Source organism: Macrotis lagotis, chromosome 5, assembly GCF_037893015.1.
Source record: "Macrotis lagotis isolate mMagLag1 chromosome 5, bilby.v1.9.chrom.fasta, whole genome shotgun sequence".
In the NCBI taxonomy this organism is placed as follows: domain Eukaryota; kingdom Metazoa; phylum Chordata; class Mammalia; order Peramelemorphia; family Peramelidae; genus Macrotis; species Macrotis lagotis.
The window spans coordinates 173,579,348-173,595,386 of record NC_133662.1 but is presented as its reverse complement, the minus strand read 5'-3'; the positions used below and the strand labels follow the sequence as shown (position 1 = coordinate 173,595,386).

The following is a 16,039-nucleotide window of genomic DNA, read 5'->3' as shown; positions in this document are numbered from 1 at the left end:
TCTGGTTACTTATAATCCACAGAAGTCTGTGTTTTCAGTTCTGCTAAGACCCAAGTTCCAAGGAGAGGAAGCCTAACTTTAGCCATTACTATAATGGATGGCTCACTGCCACTTTTCATCTGTTGTGTCTTAAAGCAAAAAAATTTTTTTCCCATAGATTTTGTTTTCATATCTATAGAATTTCTTCCACTACACCCCTCCCACCCAAAAAGCCATCCCATATAATAAATAACATTTCTTTTTTCAAGCAAAAGCATTCTTTTTAAAAAAACTTAAAAAACACACACACAACACACACAATACACACACACACACACACACACACACACACACGCACGCTTCCTTTCATCCAATTCCTTTCTACCTATCACATTGCCCTCTCTTGGTTCTCCTGTCTGCCTATTCAATCCTTAATCTTCTTGTTGAAAATATTTATCATCCATCTCTTAATGTCTAATCAGACTTTCCAGGTCAAGTCCCAGATTTAGTTTGAGAATTTACTTGAATTCAAGTTAACATCCCTATTCAAGAGGTCAGTAGCTGAGGAAAGAAAGAGAAGAGAGAATTTCTGGTTCAGTGCCTGGATTAGCAAGTTAGTGGGAAGCAAAGGAATCTAGGTAATGAGCAAAGAACTCTTTTCTAGAAGATTTGAGATGATAAGAGGAAAGAATTGGGATCACAGTTTGAGGATGGCACAGTATAATTTTTTTAAGAGAGTAGACTAGAGCACATTTTTTAGGTGGAAGAGAAGGGGGAGAGTGCATATTGGAAGGAATTGCCAATAGCCCTAATAGAGAGGTGAATTAATGAGGAGGACACAGGTAGAAGAGTTAACATTGGCAAGTAATCATTGCTTTCACAGAGACAAGAATAAAAGGGAAAAGGGTGGATAAATACTTGGAAGAGTTTGGTAAAGGTGGAGTAGGGAAAATAAATAAATTTAAGATTTGCTGAATCAATCTTCCTATTAAAATAAAAGGCAATGGCATCTTCTGGGGATAGGTGCATAAAAGAGCAAAGAGCAATAATAAGCTTTAGGAGAGAAGAGAAAAATTCAGTTGAGTCAGAGTACGAAACATATTATAAGAGAAGAATGAAAATTTTGACAAATGGGTCAGTAAGGACCCTTTGTAGACAACATGAATTTTTATGGCTCTAAATATGCAATGGTCCTGCACATGATAGGGTGTTCTTTTACAAACACATTCAGAAACTTGGGAGTATAGCTAGAGAAAGAAGATAATGGTGGGAAATCCAAGATTGAAGGTTGGCAGAGTGAAAAACTGATTCTTGATTTTAAAAATCCTATTCTTCCATTCTGCGGTATTTATTATGAGAGTATCAGGAATCTGAAAAAAATAATCCCTTTCTCATTTTATTTGTTTTTTAATGTATGATTGAATAATTTGAAATATTAGAAGGTACAGTTATATATCACCAACCAACATTCATATTCTGTTCTATGTCTTATGAAAGATTCTGTTATTCAGATATACCCTCAGATGCCCCCAAAGAATTATTTTTGATGTACAAACCACAGATTCATTGTGCCCTACTTCTTTCCTTCAAAAGAAGATATTTTCTTTCATACACATTCATGAAATAGATCCACACAATCATTCTTTCCCATGCATAAACTCTAGAGATGAAAGAGACACTTCCTTTAACCCCACTTTTTGATTTAATTCAGGCAACTAGCTTTTTTTTTTTAACCAAAATTGTTCCCAGGATTCTAATTATGCTTAACTTTTTGCTCACAACTACCTGAAAAATAATTTTAAAAGAGTTTTCAGAGTGAGAAGAGAAACATTAGCTGGGCTCTGACTTACAGTAATTAAGAGCTGGTAGTAACCATCTCCCTCCACTGTGAACCCTGGCTTCAGTCTTCTGGCCACATGGCCACACTGTGATGTTCTGTGGCAGACATATGAGAATGAATCTGGATTCTGATCTCCAAAGGCAACCCCAAACATTTAGACCTTAAGAATTTTTCTTTTAGTTGTCAGAAAACTCAAAATGGCAATGTGGAAAACAGCAGCATATAGAAGGAGAGAACAACACTAGACAACCAAGTGTCAAGCCTTTTTCCCATAGGCAAGTTTCTCCATGAGCATCCCCTGCCGAAGAATTCCAGGCTATTTATTAATTTCTTGCTAATTATACTGCAAGCTTTATGAATTGAGGCATTCATGACTACATGCAGTTTTGACAAGGTGCAAATGGCACAATTCTTCTGCCTAGTAAAATATGGTTCATGATACTTTCTGGGGAAAAAATAACACTATTGATAAGGCTAAAATCAGTTCTGCTGCTTCTCTACCTAGAAATCCTTTCCTTTTTTTAAAGTCTTTATTTCAAAGTTTACCATTATTGAAAAGGATGGCATTTATTTAGGGTTTTGCTATCCTAAGACTTAAGAGTTCACTTACAAAGATGAGACTGTTGTTAAAAGTAACTTGTTGGTTTCAAAGTAACCTCAGACAGTGTAAAATATTTGGGAGTGTATTTGCCAAGACAGACTCAGAATCTTTTTGAAAACAATTATAAAACACTTTTCACACAAATTAAATCAGATTTAAATAACTGGGCAAATATCAACTGCTCATGGATAGGGAGAGCTAATATAATAAAAATGACAATTCTACCAAAACTAAACTGTTTAGTGCCCTACCAATCAAAATTCCAAAGAATTACTTTAATGAGTTAGAAAAAACTGTAAGTAAATTCATAAGGAGAAACAAAGAGTCAAGAATTGCCAGGAGCTTAATGAAAAAAATGCAAACGAAGGTAGCTTAGCACTACCCGATCTAAAATTATATTATAAAGCATCAGTCATCAAAACTGTTTGGTATTGGCTAAGAAATACAGTGGTGGACCAGTGGAATAGACTAGGTGTAAAAGCAGGAGATGATTATAGTAATCTGCTGTTTGATAAACCCAAAGAGTCCAGCCATTGGGATAAAAACTCCCTCTTTGATAAAAACTGCTGGGATAATTGGAAGTTACTATGGAAGAAACTTAGACTAGACCAACACCTCACACCCTTTACCAAGATAAGATCCAAATGGTTACAGGACATAGACATAAAAAACAATGCTATAAGAAAATTAGAAGATCAAGGACTAGTTTACCTGTCAGATCTATGGAAGGGGGAACAGTTCACGACTAAGGAAAAGTTGGAGAACATCACTAAAAACCAATTAGATGATTTCGATTACATTAAATTAAAAAGCTTTTGCACAGATAAAACCAATGTAATCAAGATCAAAAGAAATGTAGTAAATTGGGAAATAATCTTTACAACTAATGATTCTGACAAAGGACTCATTTCTAAAATATACAGAGAACTGAGTCATATTTTTAAAACAAAAAGCTATTCCCCAATTGACAAATGGTCAAAGGATAGGCAAAGGCCATTTACAGATGAGGAGATCAAAGCAATCCATAGCCATATGAAAAAATGCTCTAAATCATTAATTATTAGAAAAATGCAAATTAAAGCTTCTCTGAGGTACCACCTCACACCTCTCAGATTGGCCAGTATGACCAGGAAGGATAATGATCATTGTTGGAAGGGATGTGGGAAATCTGGGACACTATTATACTGTTGGTGGAGCTGTGAACTCATCCAACCCTTCTGGAGAGCTATTTGAAACTATGCCCAAAGGGCAACAAAAATGTGCATACACTTTGACCCGGCAATACCACTACTGGGTCTATACCCTGAAGAGATGAGGAAAAAGGGTAAAAACATTACTTGTACAAAAATATTTATAGCAGCCCTGTTTGTGTTGGCAAAGAACTGGAAATCCAGTAAACGTCCTTCAATTGGGGAATGGCTTAGCAAACTGTGGTATATGTATGTCATGGAACACTACTGTTCTATTAGAAACCAGGAGGGATGGGATTTCAGGGAAACCTGGAGGGATTTGGATGAACTGATGCTGAGTGAGATGAGCAGAACCAGAAAAACACTGTACACCCTAACAGCAACATGGGGGCGATGTTCAACCTTGAAGGACTTGCTCATTCCATCAGTGCAACAATTGGGAACAATTTTGGGCTGTCTGCAAAGGAGAGTGCCATCTGTATCCAGTTAAGGAGCTGTGGAGTTTGAACAAAGTACAAGGACTATTCCCTTTAATTTGGGAAAAAAAACCAGATATCTTATTGTCTGATCTTGTTACCTCTGAGAATTCTGTTCTCTTTAAGGATATGATTTCTCTCTCATCACACCCAATTTGGATCAAGGTACAACATGGAAACAAAGTAAAGACTGATGGAGTGCTATCTATGGGGTGGGGGTGGGGGTGGGGGAGGGAAGCAAGATTGGGGGAAAATTGTAAAACTCAAATAATATCTTTAATAAAAATAAAAAAAATAAAAAAGTAACTTGTTGAAAGTAAGACAGAGTAAATAAGGTTATAACTTTGTATTTACATACATCATTTGGCAGTCCTCTCTCACCTAAATCCAATTCACTTGCAAGTCATGTCATGGTCCTCTACAAGAAGAAAGGTCAAACAACAACTTCTTTTACCCCAGTGCAGGAGTTCTTAACCTCTTTAATGTGTCTTGGACCCTTTTCTCAGTATGTTTTTTAATGCAAAAAAAAAAAAAGATATAGGATTATCAAGAAAACCAAAGAATAGTTAAAATAAAGATGTACACTTTTTCTGAATGAAGTTCATTTAACAGACTCTTTTGAAGACACTAGTGGGGGGAGGGGGGCAGAGGCATAGTAACCCCTGAGTTAAGAATCCTTACACTAAGGAGTCATCATTATCTGACATACTTTTAAAAGGGAAATAAGCTGCCCTAAATTGTCAACAATACATGTTGTCATTCTAGAAATCATGAGAAGCTGCCATCCTCAAAGTTAAACTGAATTTACAGTGTGATCCTAAGCAAGTCCCTTAAGACCTCAGTGGCCCAGACACTCTGGGAATTCTACCTGAATAGAGAAATCCAATTGCTAGGAGGGCTTCAAACCAAAGAAATCTCAAGTTCAGACCATGCTCTCTCCTCCCCAAATTAAAAACAAGACTACCACCCTCCAAACTTGATTAAAGTACCTATAAACATAGAACTATGTGCTATAGCCTGAATAGATATCACTTCAACATTTAAAAAAATTTCCTATAATTCCTATGTAGCTTAAACTGAAGAGTAAGAAACATTACTTAGTTTACTAATTAAAGGGTTATTTAAAATTGTGGAAGTTAGAGGACAGGATCAAGAGAAAAACTTGAGTTTAAATATAGCCTCAGACAATTAACTGCTCTCTGCCTCAGTTTCCCAACTCCAAAAATGGAGATAATAATGGCACCTACCTCCCAGAGTTAGTATGATGAGAAAATGAGATAATGATGGTAACATACTTTTGCCAACCTCAAAGCAAAAAAAAAAAAAAAAAAAAATGCTAGCTATTATTAAAACAGGTAAGACACTGACTAAATGCTAAGGAAAACTAGGGCCCTTCCTATCCTCTGCCACTTATTAGCACCAATGATTGTTCTCAGCATTTGCAGCTGCTACAGGATTTTTGACAAGAGTAGGACAATCTTCAGGAGATCCTTACATATTGACAACACTGTGATTTCCTAAGAGAACTTAGCGCAAGCCAAGCTCTATTTGTTTCTAGCTGAAGAAATTCCTTTCTCTATAGACCTAGCACCTAAGCACAAATAATGATTAAAGCCCCAGAGAAAAATCCTCCAGGGCTTGGTCCCTCCATCCTCATCCTCCAGATTCTGAAGCCAGCAATAAAAATAAACCTTTTCTTCTCAAATGACAAAACACTTTCTTAGACATGGCTGTGTATCAGTATTTTCCAGAAGATCCACCAACTTAGGGCTATTAAATGTTAGGAGAGATAAAACTATGAGGATAAGACACCTATTACCTTCAGTAGCAGACCTTATTGTCTTAGACATAGACCCCATAGGGCCACACCGACTCCGGAATGCTAAATATGGGGGTTTCCTGAGTCAATCAATAGTAACTATTTTCTTCTTAGGGTTTTATTTTAAACTGAGAATTGAGGGTTTCTGCATACCAAGTGAGTGCTTGCAGAAAAGGTGTCACTGGAGGGTCTGATTTATTACCTGCAAAGGGCGGGGGTGGGGGGGATGGGGGGTAGAAGGAGGTAAAGAATGTGATCCCTTTTAGGGTATAGGTAAAAAAATAATTCCCTTGTATATTCTCCAAAAAAGATTCATTTAAGTTCAAATAAGATAATATCTTTAAAGCACTTTTCAGACTCTAAAGCAAATATATATGTATTATGCATTTATTATTATTATTATTTTAATGGCACCAAAATTATCTTTAGCTTCATTTATACATTTATTCTGAATTCCCATAAGCAGATGATGTTTTAGAACAATCAGGAAATATGGCCCATGGTTTGTTTGGTTTTTTTTTTTTGGTTGAGAGTAGGTTTTCATTGGTTGGCAGGCTTTTTACATAGTCAGAACATACAGAGGGGGAAAAAAAGGCTTGGAAGTATTTGGTTAGAGGAACTGGGAACTGTATGTAAGTAAGACAAACTTCTAAAATTCAGACCAGTCCAGCAAAAGCCAGGAAAATCTCTGCTATACAATACCACTGCTGGGTCTATACCCTGAAGAGATCATGAAAAAAGAGTAAAAACATCACTTATACAAAAATACTCATAGCAGCTCTATTTGTGGTGGTAAAGAATTGGAAATTGAGTGAATGTCCATCAATTGAGGAATGGATGAACCAATTGTGGTATATGTACATTATGGAACACTATTGTTCTGTTAGAAAGCAGGAGGGATGGGAATTTGGGAAGCCTGGAGAGATTTGCATGAACTGATGCTGAGGAAGATGAGCAGAACCAGAGGAACATTGTACACCCTAACAGTAACATGGGGGTGATGGCCAACCTTAATGGACTAGCTCATTCCATCAGTGCAACAATCAGGGACAATTTTGGGGTTTCTGTGATGGGGAATACCATCTGTATACAGAGAAAAAATTGTGGAGTTTGACAAAGACCAAATGCCTTTAATTTAAAAAAAAAAACCCACTTCATTATCTTATTATGTAATCTTGCTATCTCATATTTTTGTCGTAAGGATATGATTTTTCTCTCAACACATTCAATTTATATCAATGTATAGCATAGAAACAATGTAAAGATTAACAGACTGCCTTCAGTGGGATGGGGTAGGGGTAGGGAAGTGAGATTTGGAGAAAAAAAAATTGTAAAATTCAAAAATAAATAAATAAGTTTATTAAAAAAAATCTCTACAATAGATTGTTAATGAGTTAAAACAGCAACAGTACTAGTTCAGAAAAATATAAATGTCACTATTCCCTTAGTCACAGGCTAAATCTTGTGGCTTTCTATACAATTCCCAGTCTTTCTTTGGGAAGGAAGGAAGAACAAGGTGTCATTAAGAGGATATATTATTTACACAAATAAATGTAATTGAGTAGTCCTATAACTTTGTATCCAACCACTTTAAAAGATCTGATTAGAGTAAAAAATTTAAAATACTAGTATTTTAAACTAGTATCTGGCTACCAGTTGCAAAAAAGACCTCAAGTGTCTTTGGAGATTTTGTTCTGTTCAGTAGCCTGAGTCATCATACAGAAATCTGAGAAAATTTTTATAATGGAAAAGCTCTGATGGTTGGCTCCAATTCTATGTTTATGTACAAGCACACTAGCCATTCAGAACATATTTTATTATTCACCATTAGAGAGAGGAACATTCCCACTCTGAAGTTCAAAACCTTTCCAGGTAAATCTAAAGACAGTTGCAGTCTTAGCAGAGAACTGCTATTCTTTGGATGCAAAGATTGCTATTTGTTTTCTCTTCCCAGAAGCTGGAGTCTCCCTTTTTTGTCTAATGCTGCCTCTTATATCTCAAAAGTCTCTCTCTTCAGGACATTGTACATCTGTGAATGGGCACCCCTGCAATTGCGCTGGATGTGTGTGGTCATGATGTCTCTTGATATTTTGTATGCACTATTAAGGACTCAGTTGGTGCCTTTATTAAGAGTTGATCAGGACCAACAATGCCTGGTTCACGGTAGGGATTTATTAAATATTAATTGGCTAACTGATGGAAGGTTTTTGTCTTAACTTCACAAAGCCCAGGAATGGTTACTCCTGAGATACACTTACAAACTGAGCACATGGAAAATATAGAGGCCTTGCATTAATCCCAACATTACTACAGAGTAAGAAGACTCTAAATTTATATTTGTAAGTAGGTTCTAGATTCCAAAATTTAAAGGCAGGAATAAAGGAACCTCATTTAACCTCAGAAATGAATGGAGATTCTGTTGCAGTTTTTCTGATCTTTTGTCACTGTCACTTTCATTGTCTTTTTTTAAAGATATCATTTTAGAAACAAACACTCCAAGAGATAAAGGGTTAAACTCTTAAGCGATGCAACCACTCACTATTCTCTGAGCATGTGGACCCATTATGGGAAAAACTAGCTATAACTGGGGCTTGAAATGTTTTGAAGATTTTTTTTTACCCCTTTTCCTTTGACATTTTAATGCACTGTCTCCATTAATATATTTCCTTGCCAGTGGCTCCTAGTCCATCAGCAATACTGCATTATCCTGGCCAGGGAGAAAATAATATGGAAAGAGTGCTTTGCTGGCACCAACAACGTGGGATATGAATTATAAATGCACAACACTGAAGAAAGGCTGATGAAAGATGTGTATGTGTGTGTATGTGTAAAATCTATCTGTAAAATATGTGTGTGAGACAAAGACATAAGCAACCTTGTATAGACAAGATTTACGAACACACTCCTGTACTTATAAAAAAAACAATTTTGTCAGAAAGCAAGCAAACTTTTATTCATTAACTTTTACATAATCGTGAAATTACTTCTTCTCTATCACCAAGGGTCCTTTCTCACTGTTATCATCACAATATATCCAGAGACTGTTTCCTCAGCTGAAGATTTTAGACTGAACTAATCAAAAATCTTACTACCTATTAAAGAAAACAAAAAATTCTAATGTATTGTGAATGTGGAAGAAATTGGAAAAATGAATTATTTAACTTATTAAAATTAAGTTATTTCAGTGAGTAAGACACGTGATGAATTAAGAAAAGTGAAACTAACAAGTTAGGATGTTTTCTCTGGGTGGAGAATTGTCAAAATAGGATTGTTTTGTTGCTTTAGTTTTTGATTCTGTTTTATTTTTGAACAGTAAAACAAACCAAAGAATAATGCAAATTCACGAGTTGGATGATGGGTTGCTTTGGGTGATCTAAACTTAACAATGACATAAAGGGAAATGATTTAAGCTCATTTTATGTTTTCAAAACAGGTCAAAAGCAATTTTGATATTTAGCCAAAAAGCCAAACTGAAAGTCAAAAAACCCTTCAAAAACAACAACAATAACAAAAACCCCAGGGCACTGTAATAGGCATGTCATGAAGTTTTTAAAGAAATAAAAAAGATATTTAGAAAATTAAGAAATAAATTCATTCTAATGGAGGCAAAATGCCTTATTCTGTTTTAAATAATTTCCTTCCTCCATATACCTATGATTCTTCATATTAGTTTTTTCTATCCAAGAGTCATTCAGACTCAGGAAGAAGGCAATGTTTGGCCTTTGGGCTACAAATCAAGCAGGTGTAGTATACAATTTGCATCATGCTCATGGAGTTGTTTTACATCTGTCATTCAGAACAGCCCAGAGTCCCCAGCCATTTTCTTCTTTATAGAGGAAGAGTTCCCAAATGAAAGATTGTCTTGCTGGTGAGTAACTGTGGCAACTCATCTCTTCAGAGACCAAAATCTTATGTAATAGCCAGACACAACAATGAAGATTTTTAAAGATATGTTTGCACTACCAATTAAGATGAATAAGGAAGGGAAGGGGAGAAAAGAATCCAAACACATTTGAGTGGCAGTAACTACACAATCACAGCATTTCATCTTACAAGATGATAGGTTCCAGATGCAAAGTGTCTACACTCCACAGAGTGATCTGAATCAGAATCTAGAGAGCCATCAATTCCTTCTAGAGTACAGCGAAGAAGGCAAGTACATTTGAATGATGCAAAGATTTCAGATTTACTGGTTGGAAGTAACTATATCATAGTAATAACTACACATCTGAATTATGTAAAGAATTCAGATTTACTAGTTGGAAATGACTATATTATAGCAATAACTGTTTTCTAATAAGGTCAATTTTTAGGACCTAGAGGCAACTCAAATTTAAACTCTGGAGTTCTCTTCCAATAGGGTAAAATGTTAAAAACCTAAATAGGATCAGTGGCATAACATCATTCCAACAACTGACGTCTTCATTAACTTGTACAGTGTATGAATAGTATGACTTAGGAGGCAGCTAGGTGGCTTAGTAGATAAGAGTGCCAGGTCTGCTACCAGGAAGACAGCTCTTCCCAAGGTCACTTAAGTAGCTGTGTGACCCTGAATAAGTCACTTAAACCTTTCTGCCTCCCTTATGTGTAAAATGAACTGGAGAAGAAAATGGCAGATCATCCTAGTTTTGCCAAGAAAGCCCCAAATGGGACCATAAATAGTCAGACACGACTGAAACAAGTGAACAATAACAATAACAACAACAACAAAACAAGTGTGAGCTAGTACCTAGTAGATAACCTGTATAATGTATATTTGATGTGACACTGTAAAGAAAGATAAGGACTCAAAGTTTCTTGGTGTTCTATGCTAATTATAAGTTGGTCTCATATGTATTTAAATTAACTCAAGCCATGGAACTTCACAATTCATATTCTAAGTAAAAAATGGGAATAAAACAGATTCCCATGACATATTTAAAATCTATAAAACATAGCATCTTTTTATGACCAAATTCAATGTCATGGTGGATCCAGTCTCTGAAAACCAAAAATCTATTAGATCACATTAGGAAACCATGAATAATGAATTTATTACTCCTTCAAAAGAAATTAAAAGGGGAAAAGAAGGCACCAAAAGAGTACCTTAACCCACTCAACCTGGGGAGAGGGGGGTTATCCTCACATTGTGTCCACTCCTGGTAATGGATTTACTAAAATTGCTTGCGTATACGAGATAAGTTTATGTGTTTTTCCTTTATGGTGCCCTATACCCAACTAGCTGAGAAAGTCTGAAGCATAATTGCCATAATATTTCATTTTTATAGTGAGCTTTCTGTTTCCGTCTAATTGCAGACGTCCATACGTGCACATGCCCACTCTTCACCTTCGTCACTCATTTGTCTCTTTCCTGATTTGCTTCCTGTGCTGTTGCTCCTGCCCTTTTAGGATTCAGACTTGAGAGAAGAGCCATTATGACAAGCAATCTGAATAGGGAGTTTCTGAAAGGCCTGTAATTCTCACAATTTGATCACATAAAGTCTAGAATTTAATAAAACTGGCTTTTCCAGTTAAGTTACCTTTATATGATGGCATGAGTAAACCATGTGTGTTTTTGTGTGTGTGTTACAAAAGAGTTGTCCCCTTATTACATTGTTATAAACAGGCAAAGCAAAAGTCTTCTTAAAAATCTAAGTTTCTGAAAGTACAATCTGATAGAGGCCATCAAACACGTTTTGAAAAGTGACAGCAAATGGTACATAAGTGTAATGGATGAGGCATGAGGGAAAGAAAGGGAAAGGATTTGCTGTACAATAAGAAAAATCCACAGCTCTCAGAGGTCAGGCTGCAGGATTATATACTTCTATAGGTTAGGGGGTTCACCTGCAAGGTTTTCCAGGAATATTCTTTCTCTCATTTTTAATTAAGGAGGAGGTGACTCTATTCTAAGGACTATACCTGGAGATAGCCTGCTGAAACTCAAATCTTAATCTTGCAGCTCTGGTTAGCTAACATTGATTTTCTGCCCCAGTGGAAGTGATTTTACTCTGATGCATGCCATTTAAATTCATTTTACACAGCTGCTTAATGTGGCTTGGCAAGGAACACCCAAACCAGCTTTGTGTGTCTAAATGGTACTCCTGAGTTGGGAAGGACAGGTCCTATGGATTAGTAGCTGATGATAAATGCTTCCTTCCCCCTACTTATATCTTCCTACTGACTTAGGAGTTGACCTTGAAGAGTACTGCTAAAAGAAACAAAATTTTCTTACTATAGTTTGGTATGCTACAATAAATTTTATGTCTTTTCTTTTAGTCTACATTTAGAGATGTTTTTAGAATTTAGAACACAGTTTTGCAACTAAAGTTACTTGTTTCCAAATGTAACCTAAATGCAAAACTTAGAAAAAACAGGTGACATGAAGTATTTTGGACAAGCGGCAAGAACGAAATAGAGAAAAAACAGGATTTATTAAAGAATTCCTCCCTCCCCATCTCAACAAATCATGAGGGTCTCCCTCCTAATTATGCTTAAAATAGCCACTGGACATAAACTCCTATGTGAGGAACAATTATATCTAGACTATCTTCATAACCACAAATTGAAATAACTAATTGATCAAGTAATATTGTAGGCTAGAAATTGAAACAGTATTTGATGTTAGAGGTACCTCATCATTGAAAAAGAGATGGAGGAAGAAATAGAAATCACAGCTATTTTTCCTAAGTGAAATTATGCAATGCATAATTCTTATGTTGTAATTGATAATAATATGACAGCAGAGAACTTAGAATGTAAAGGATTTAGTTGGAAAGGAAAATGTTAATTGTGTTTTATGAGTTGTTTTTGGCCCCCCTCTACCAACTACCGGTTCCTTCAGCAGGTTTAAAACTCCTTGGGAAAGGGAAATTAACAGAAATCTTTGGAACAGACATTTGCTCAACAATGATATAATGAAACCCCTGATAAGTCCCATTAATAAACTTTGTCATCTCTACTGCAATAAGCCTCTTGTCAAACGGGAGAGTTGCACTCTGAATTAAGTGATGAGAGTGGGGGGGGGGTGTTCACTGCAGTGGTAGCAATGATAATAACACATTAATGATAACAGTGTTGCACAGCACAGCTCCTCGACAAAACAATGACAAAACTGGGGAAAAATAATGCCTGAATTGGACGATTTCATTTCTTTTCTGTGATAAAATTCTTCATTTCCCTTTCAGGCACGAGGGAGAAGCAGCATGCCAAAAGCCGTGCTAGGGCAGTATCTACAAGGGGATAGGTGGCATGCAGATTTTCACCACACTGTTACAGAACTGTTAGTAGAAATGGAAAAACTGAAACAGAAACCAAAAATAATCAAAGCAAAACAAAGAAAAGCCCAACCCCTCTATGATGCATTTCCTCTTAAATCTTTTCACTTTTTGGGGGGATGGAAATTTTTTTAGCAGCCATATGGCATGTCATAAACAATTTTAAAATGAAAAAAGAAACAAAAAACAAAAAACAAACAAAAAAAAAATACTGCAAAGGTCCCACAGCAAGTCCAGTTTATGTTACTACCTACCCGTACTGGTCAGGCTGGTGCATCATGGGAGCCTGAGCGTTGCCATAGTTGGGGTGCTGGGAAGAAAACATGGGACGTCCGCCAGCCCCAGACTGGCTGGGATAAGCAGGCGACCTAATGTATGGTGGCCTAAAGTAGAACAGAAGAACAGCCTCTTTGGATTTATTCTGAAGCACATGTAAGAATCACCCTGTCCACTATATGTGTTCCATCTCTCAAGTGTGGAAGATTTGCAGAATGAATTCAAAAGTCATATTTTGCACCACACAACTGGCCAGGAGCCTGACTGAAGAAAATGGCTATTTATTTATTTGTTTGTTTGTTTATTTATTTATTAATTAAACACTCTGAGAGTCTGTAATCCTCTTCTAATTCTTGAATTAATAAAATGGGAAACAGGCTTTGAAAATGTGTACTTTTTAACCAAAGATATAAATTGAAAGCAAATGTGTCTACACATGTATATACACACATATAAAGTGACTTAAGAGGGAGCAAATTATAGATATAGATGTATATAGATGTGTACATAAACATTAGCTGATTCAATAGAAAAATGGTTCAAGATGGGAATGAATTAATGTTTAAAATTTTTCAGTCTAAGACATCCCATCCTTTTAATTATTTCCCACTTACTGAAGTATCAGACAGATAACTATTCAATGTTTCATGTTTAATGAATTCAATTACTTTCTTTTTAATAATTTTTTAAATGTCTTGGCACTCTACATCCACTATCACTCAAAAAAGGGAATTTTTTTTCTTGATGTGCAGTAATGGGTAACTTAATATTTTAGTCCTCAACATAAACTAAAACAATCAAATCAGCCTTTTTATAGAAAATCTAAGTGAAAGAACCTAAAGTCTTATACGTGTTGGGGTTTAAAGAAGCACTTTTTGTTATCCAATAGAGTTTAAATAACAATAATGTCGATAGAAACAGATGAGTTCTTGTAATAATTCTTGAAGGGAAATTTATTATCATTTGAGGCAGACAGCGTGACAGCAGGGGTCCCTACATAGCCAAAGTAGCACACTTTAGAAGAAAAGTAACAAAGTAATACATTAAAAAAAAATTAGATCCTATGTTTCTTCAACAGAAAATTATAATTATTTGTCTTTTTTTTCCTCCCAAAAGCATAATTCAGGTACATACATCTCAACCATTCCTTGTTTTGAAGAGTAATGTTCATTTAAAATTTAAATTTTAATATTATCAAAGTTGAAGAGAAAAAGGGTAGCCCAAAAGTCTTAGTGATGTTTCAAGTTTTGTAACAGGCTGCATTTTTAAGGTACATTATTTTCAGTAGAGTAAAATAAATTCTAGGATTTTTACTTTATTTACAAAACAAGTTTGGTTTTTTGAAAGGAATTCAAAACTAAAAGATATTATTTTTGTTCCATCAATTGCATTTGGGCTTGGGTGGTTTGAGAGGTATGGTTAGTTAAACAAAATAAAACATAAAAATACAAAATATATAAACTTTATACATTTACACAAAGACAAAACATATACACACATACCACACACACACATATGCACACACAGAATTTCTCCATTTCATAAAGGTTTTGTGGCGTGTGTGTGTGTATATGTTTATAGAAAAGGGGGAGAAATGAGGGTTCATTTGGGTCATATTTTATTAGTTTCTAATAACTGCTGTTTGAAATTCATAATTCAAAATGGAATCCTACTTAACTACAAAAGTCCACTCTCAGCAGCTACACCTGGTTTTGCAGTTTCCAGATAAATCTCACAAAAACTGTATGAAACTCTCCACCCTGATGCTTACCAACCACTACCTTTTTCCTATTTTTGTGTGTGTTATGTGGAAGGTAGTCTGTCATTTACTTCATTAACCTTTATGTTACAAATCACATTTCAAGTCAGAAGATGCAAAGAAATTACATTCAATTATAACTATACTATAATCTTGGAAAATTACGCAAATATATCTTCTATTCCTTTAAAAAAATGTATTTTTACTTTAAAGCATACCTGCTTTGAGCTGAGTTTGCAGCAGCTTGCATCACTGCAGCTGCAGCCTCCTGTGCCTTACGATTCACAGTTGGCATTGGGGGGCCCATTCCAGGCCCTCCTTGCTGAGCCATGCCAGGAGAATTGGGTGTCATACTGCTCATGTTTCCAGGAAATGGTCTGCTCTGCATCCCAGTTGATGGCATCCGTCCCAGGGGCATGGTCCCACATGGCTGGCTTGGCCCTTGTCCATGCATCTGGTTATTGGCATTGATACCCATGCCAGGCCCTGGGCCACTGTAGCTTGCACTGGGCACCCCACTATATGTTGGAGGTCTGGAGTAGTTACCTAAACAAAAAGCAAACAGAAATTTAATCTTGTAACTTGTGAAAATATTCATTGGGAAATTTGAAATCTAATAATTTGGAGAATACAGGACATTTAATTATGAGCCTTATTAAATATTTCATTTGATGTCATCTAAGCTATAGTCACAGACGTTATCTACATAAATACTAGTGGCCTTAACCATGAAATCAGATGATAAAACATCAAATTTCAATTTACCCATTTCTTCCTTTTGAACATTAAAGGGATACCATTGTTTTGTATGATTTCAAAACATCAAATTTTAATTTTTTCTTCTTT

General features: G+C 35.7%; 1 protein-coding gene across 1 annotated transcript in view; it reads right to left on the bottom strand.

Moving 5' to 3' along the window:
- ARID1B (AT-rich interaction domain 1B) overlaps nt 1-16,039 on the bottom strand; it is a 545,654-nt gene that overhangs the window by 54,659 nt on the left and 474,956 nt on the right. The window contains 2 exon segments of the mRNA XM_074190057.1: nt 13,413-13,541; nt 15,412-15,739. Of these exon segments, the coding sequence (XP_074046158.1) occupies nt 13,413-13,541; nt 15,412-15,739 (457 nt within the window).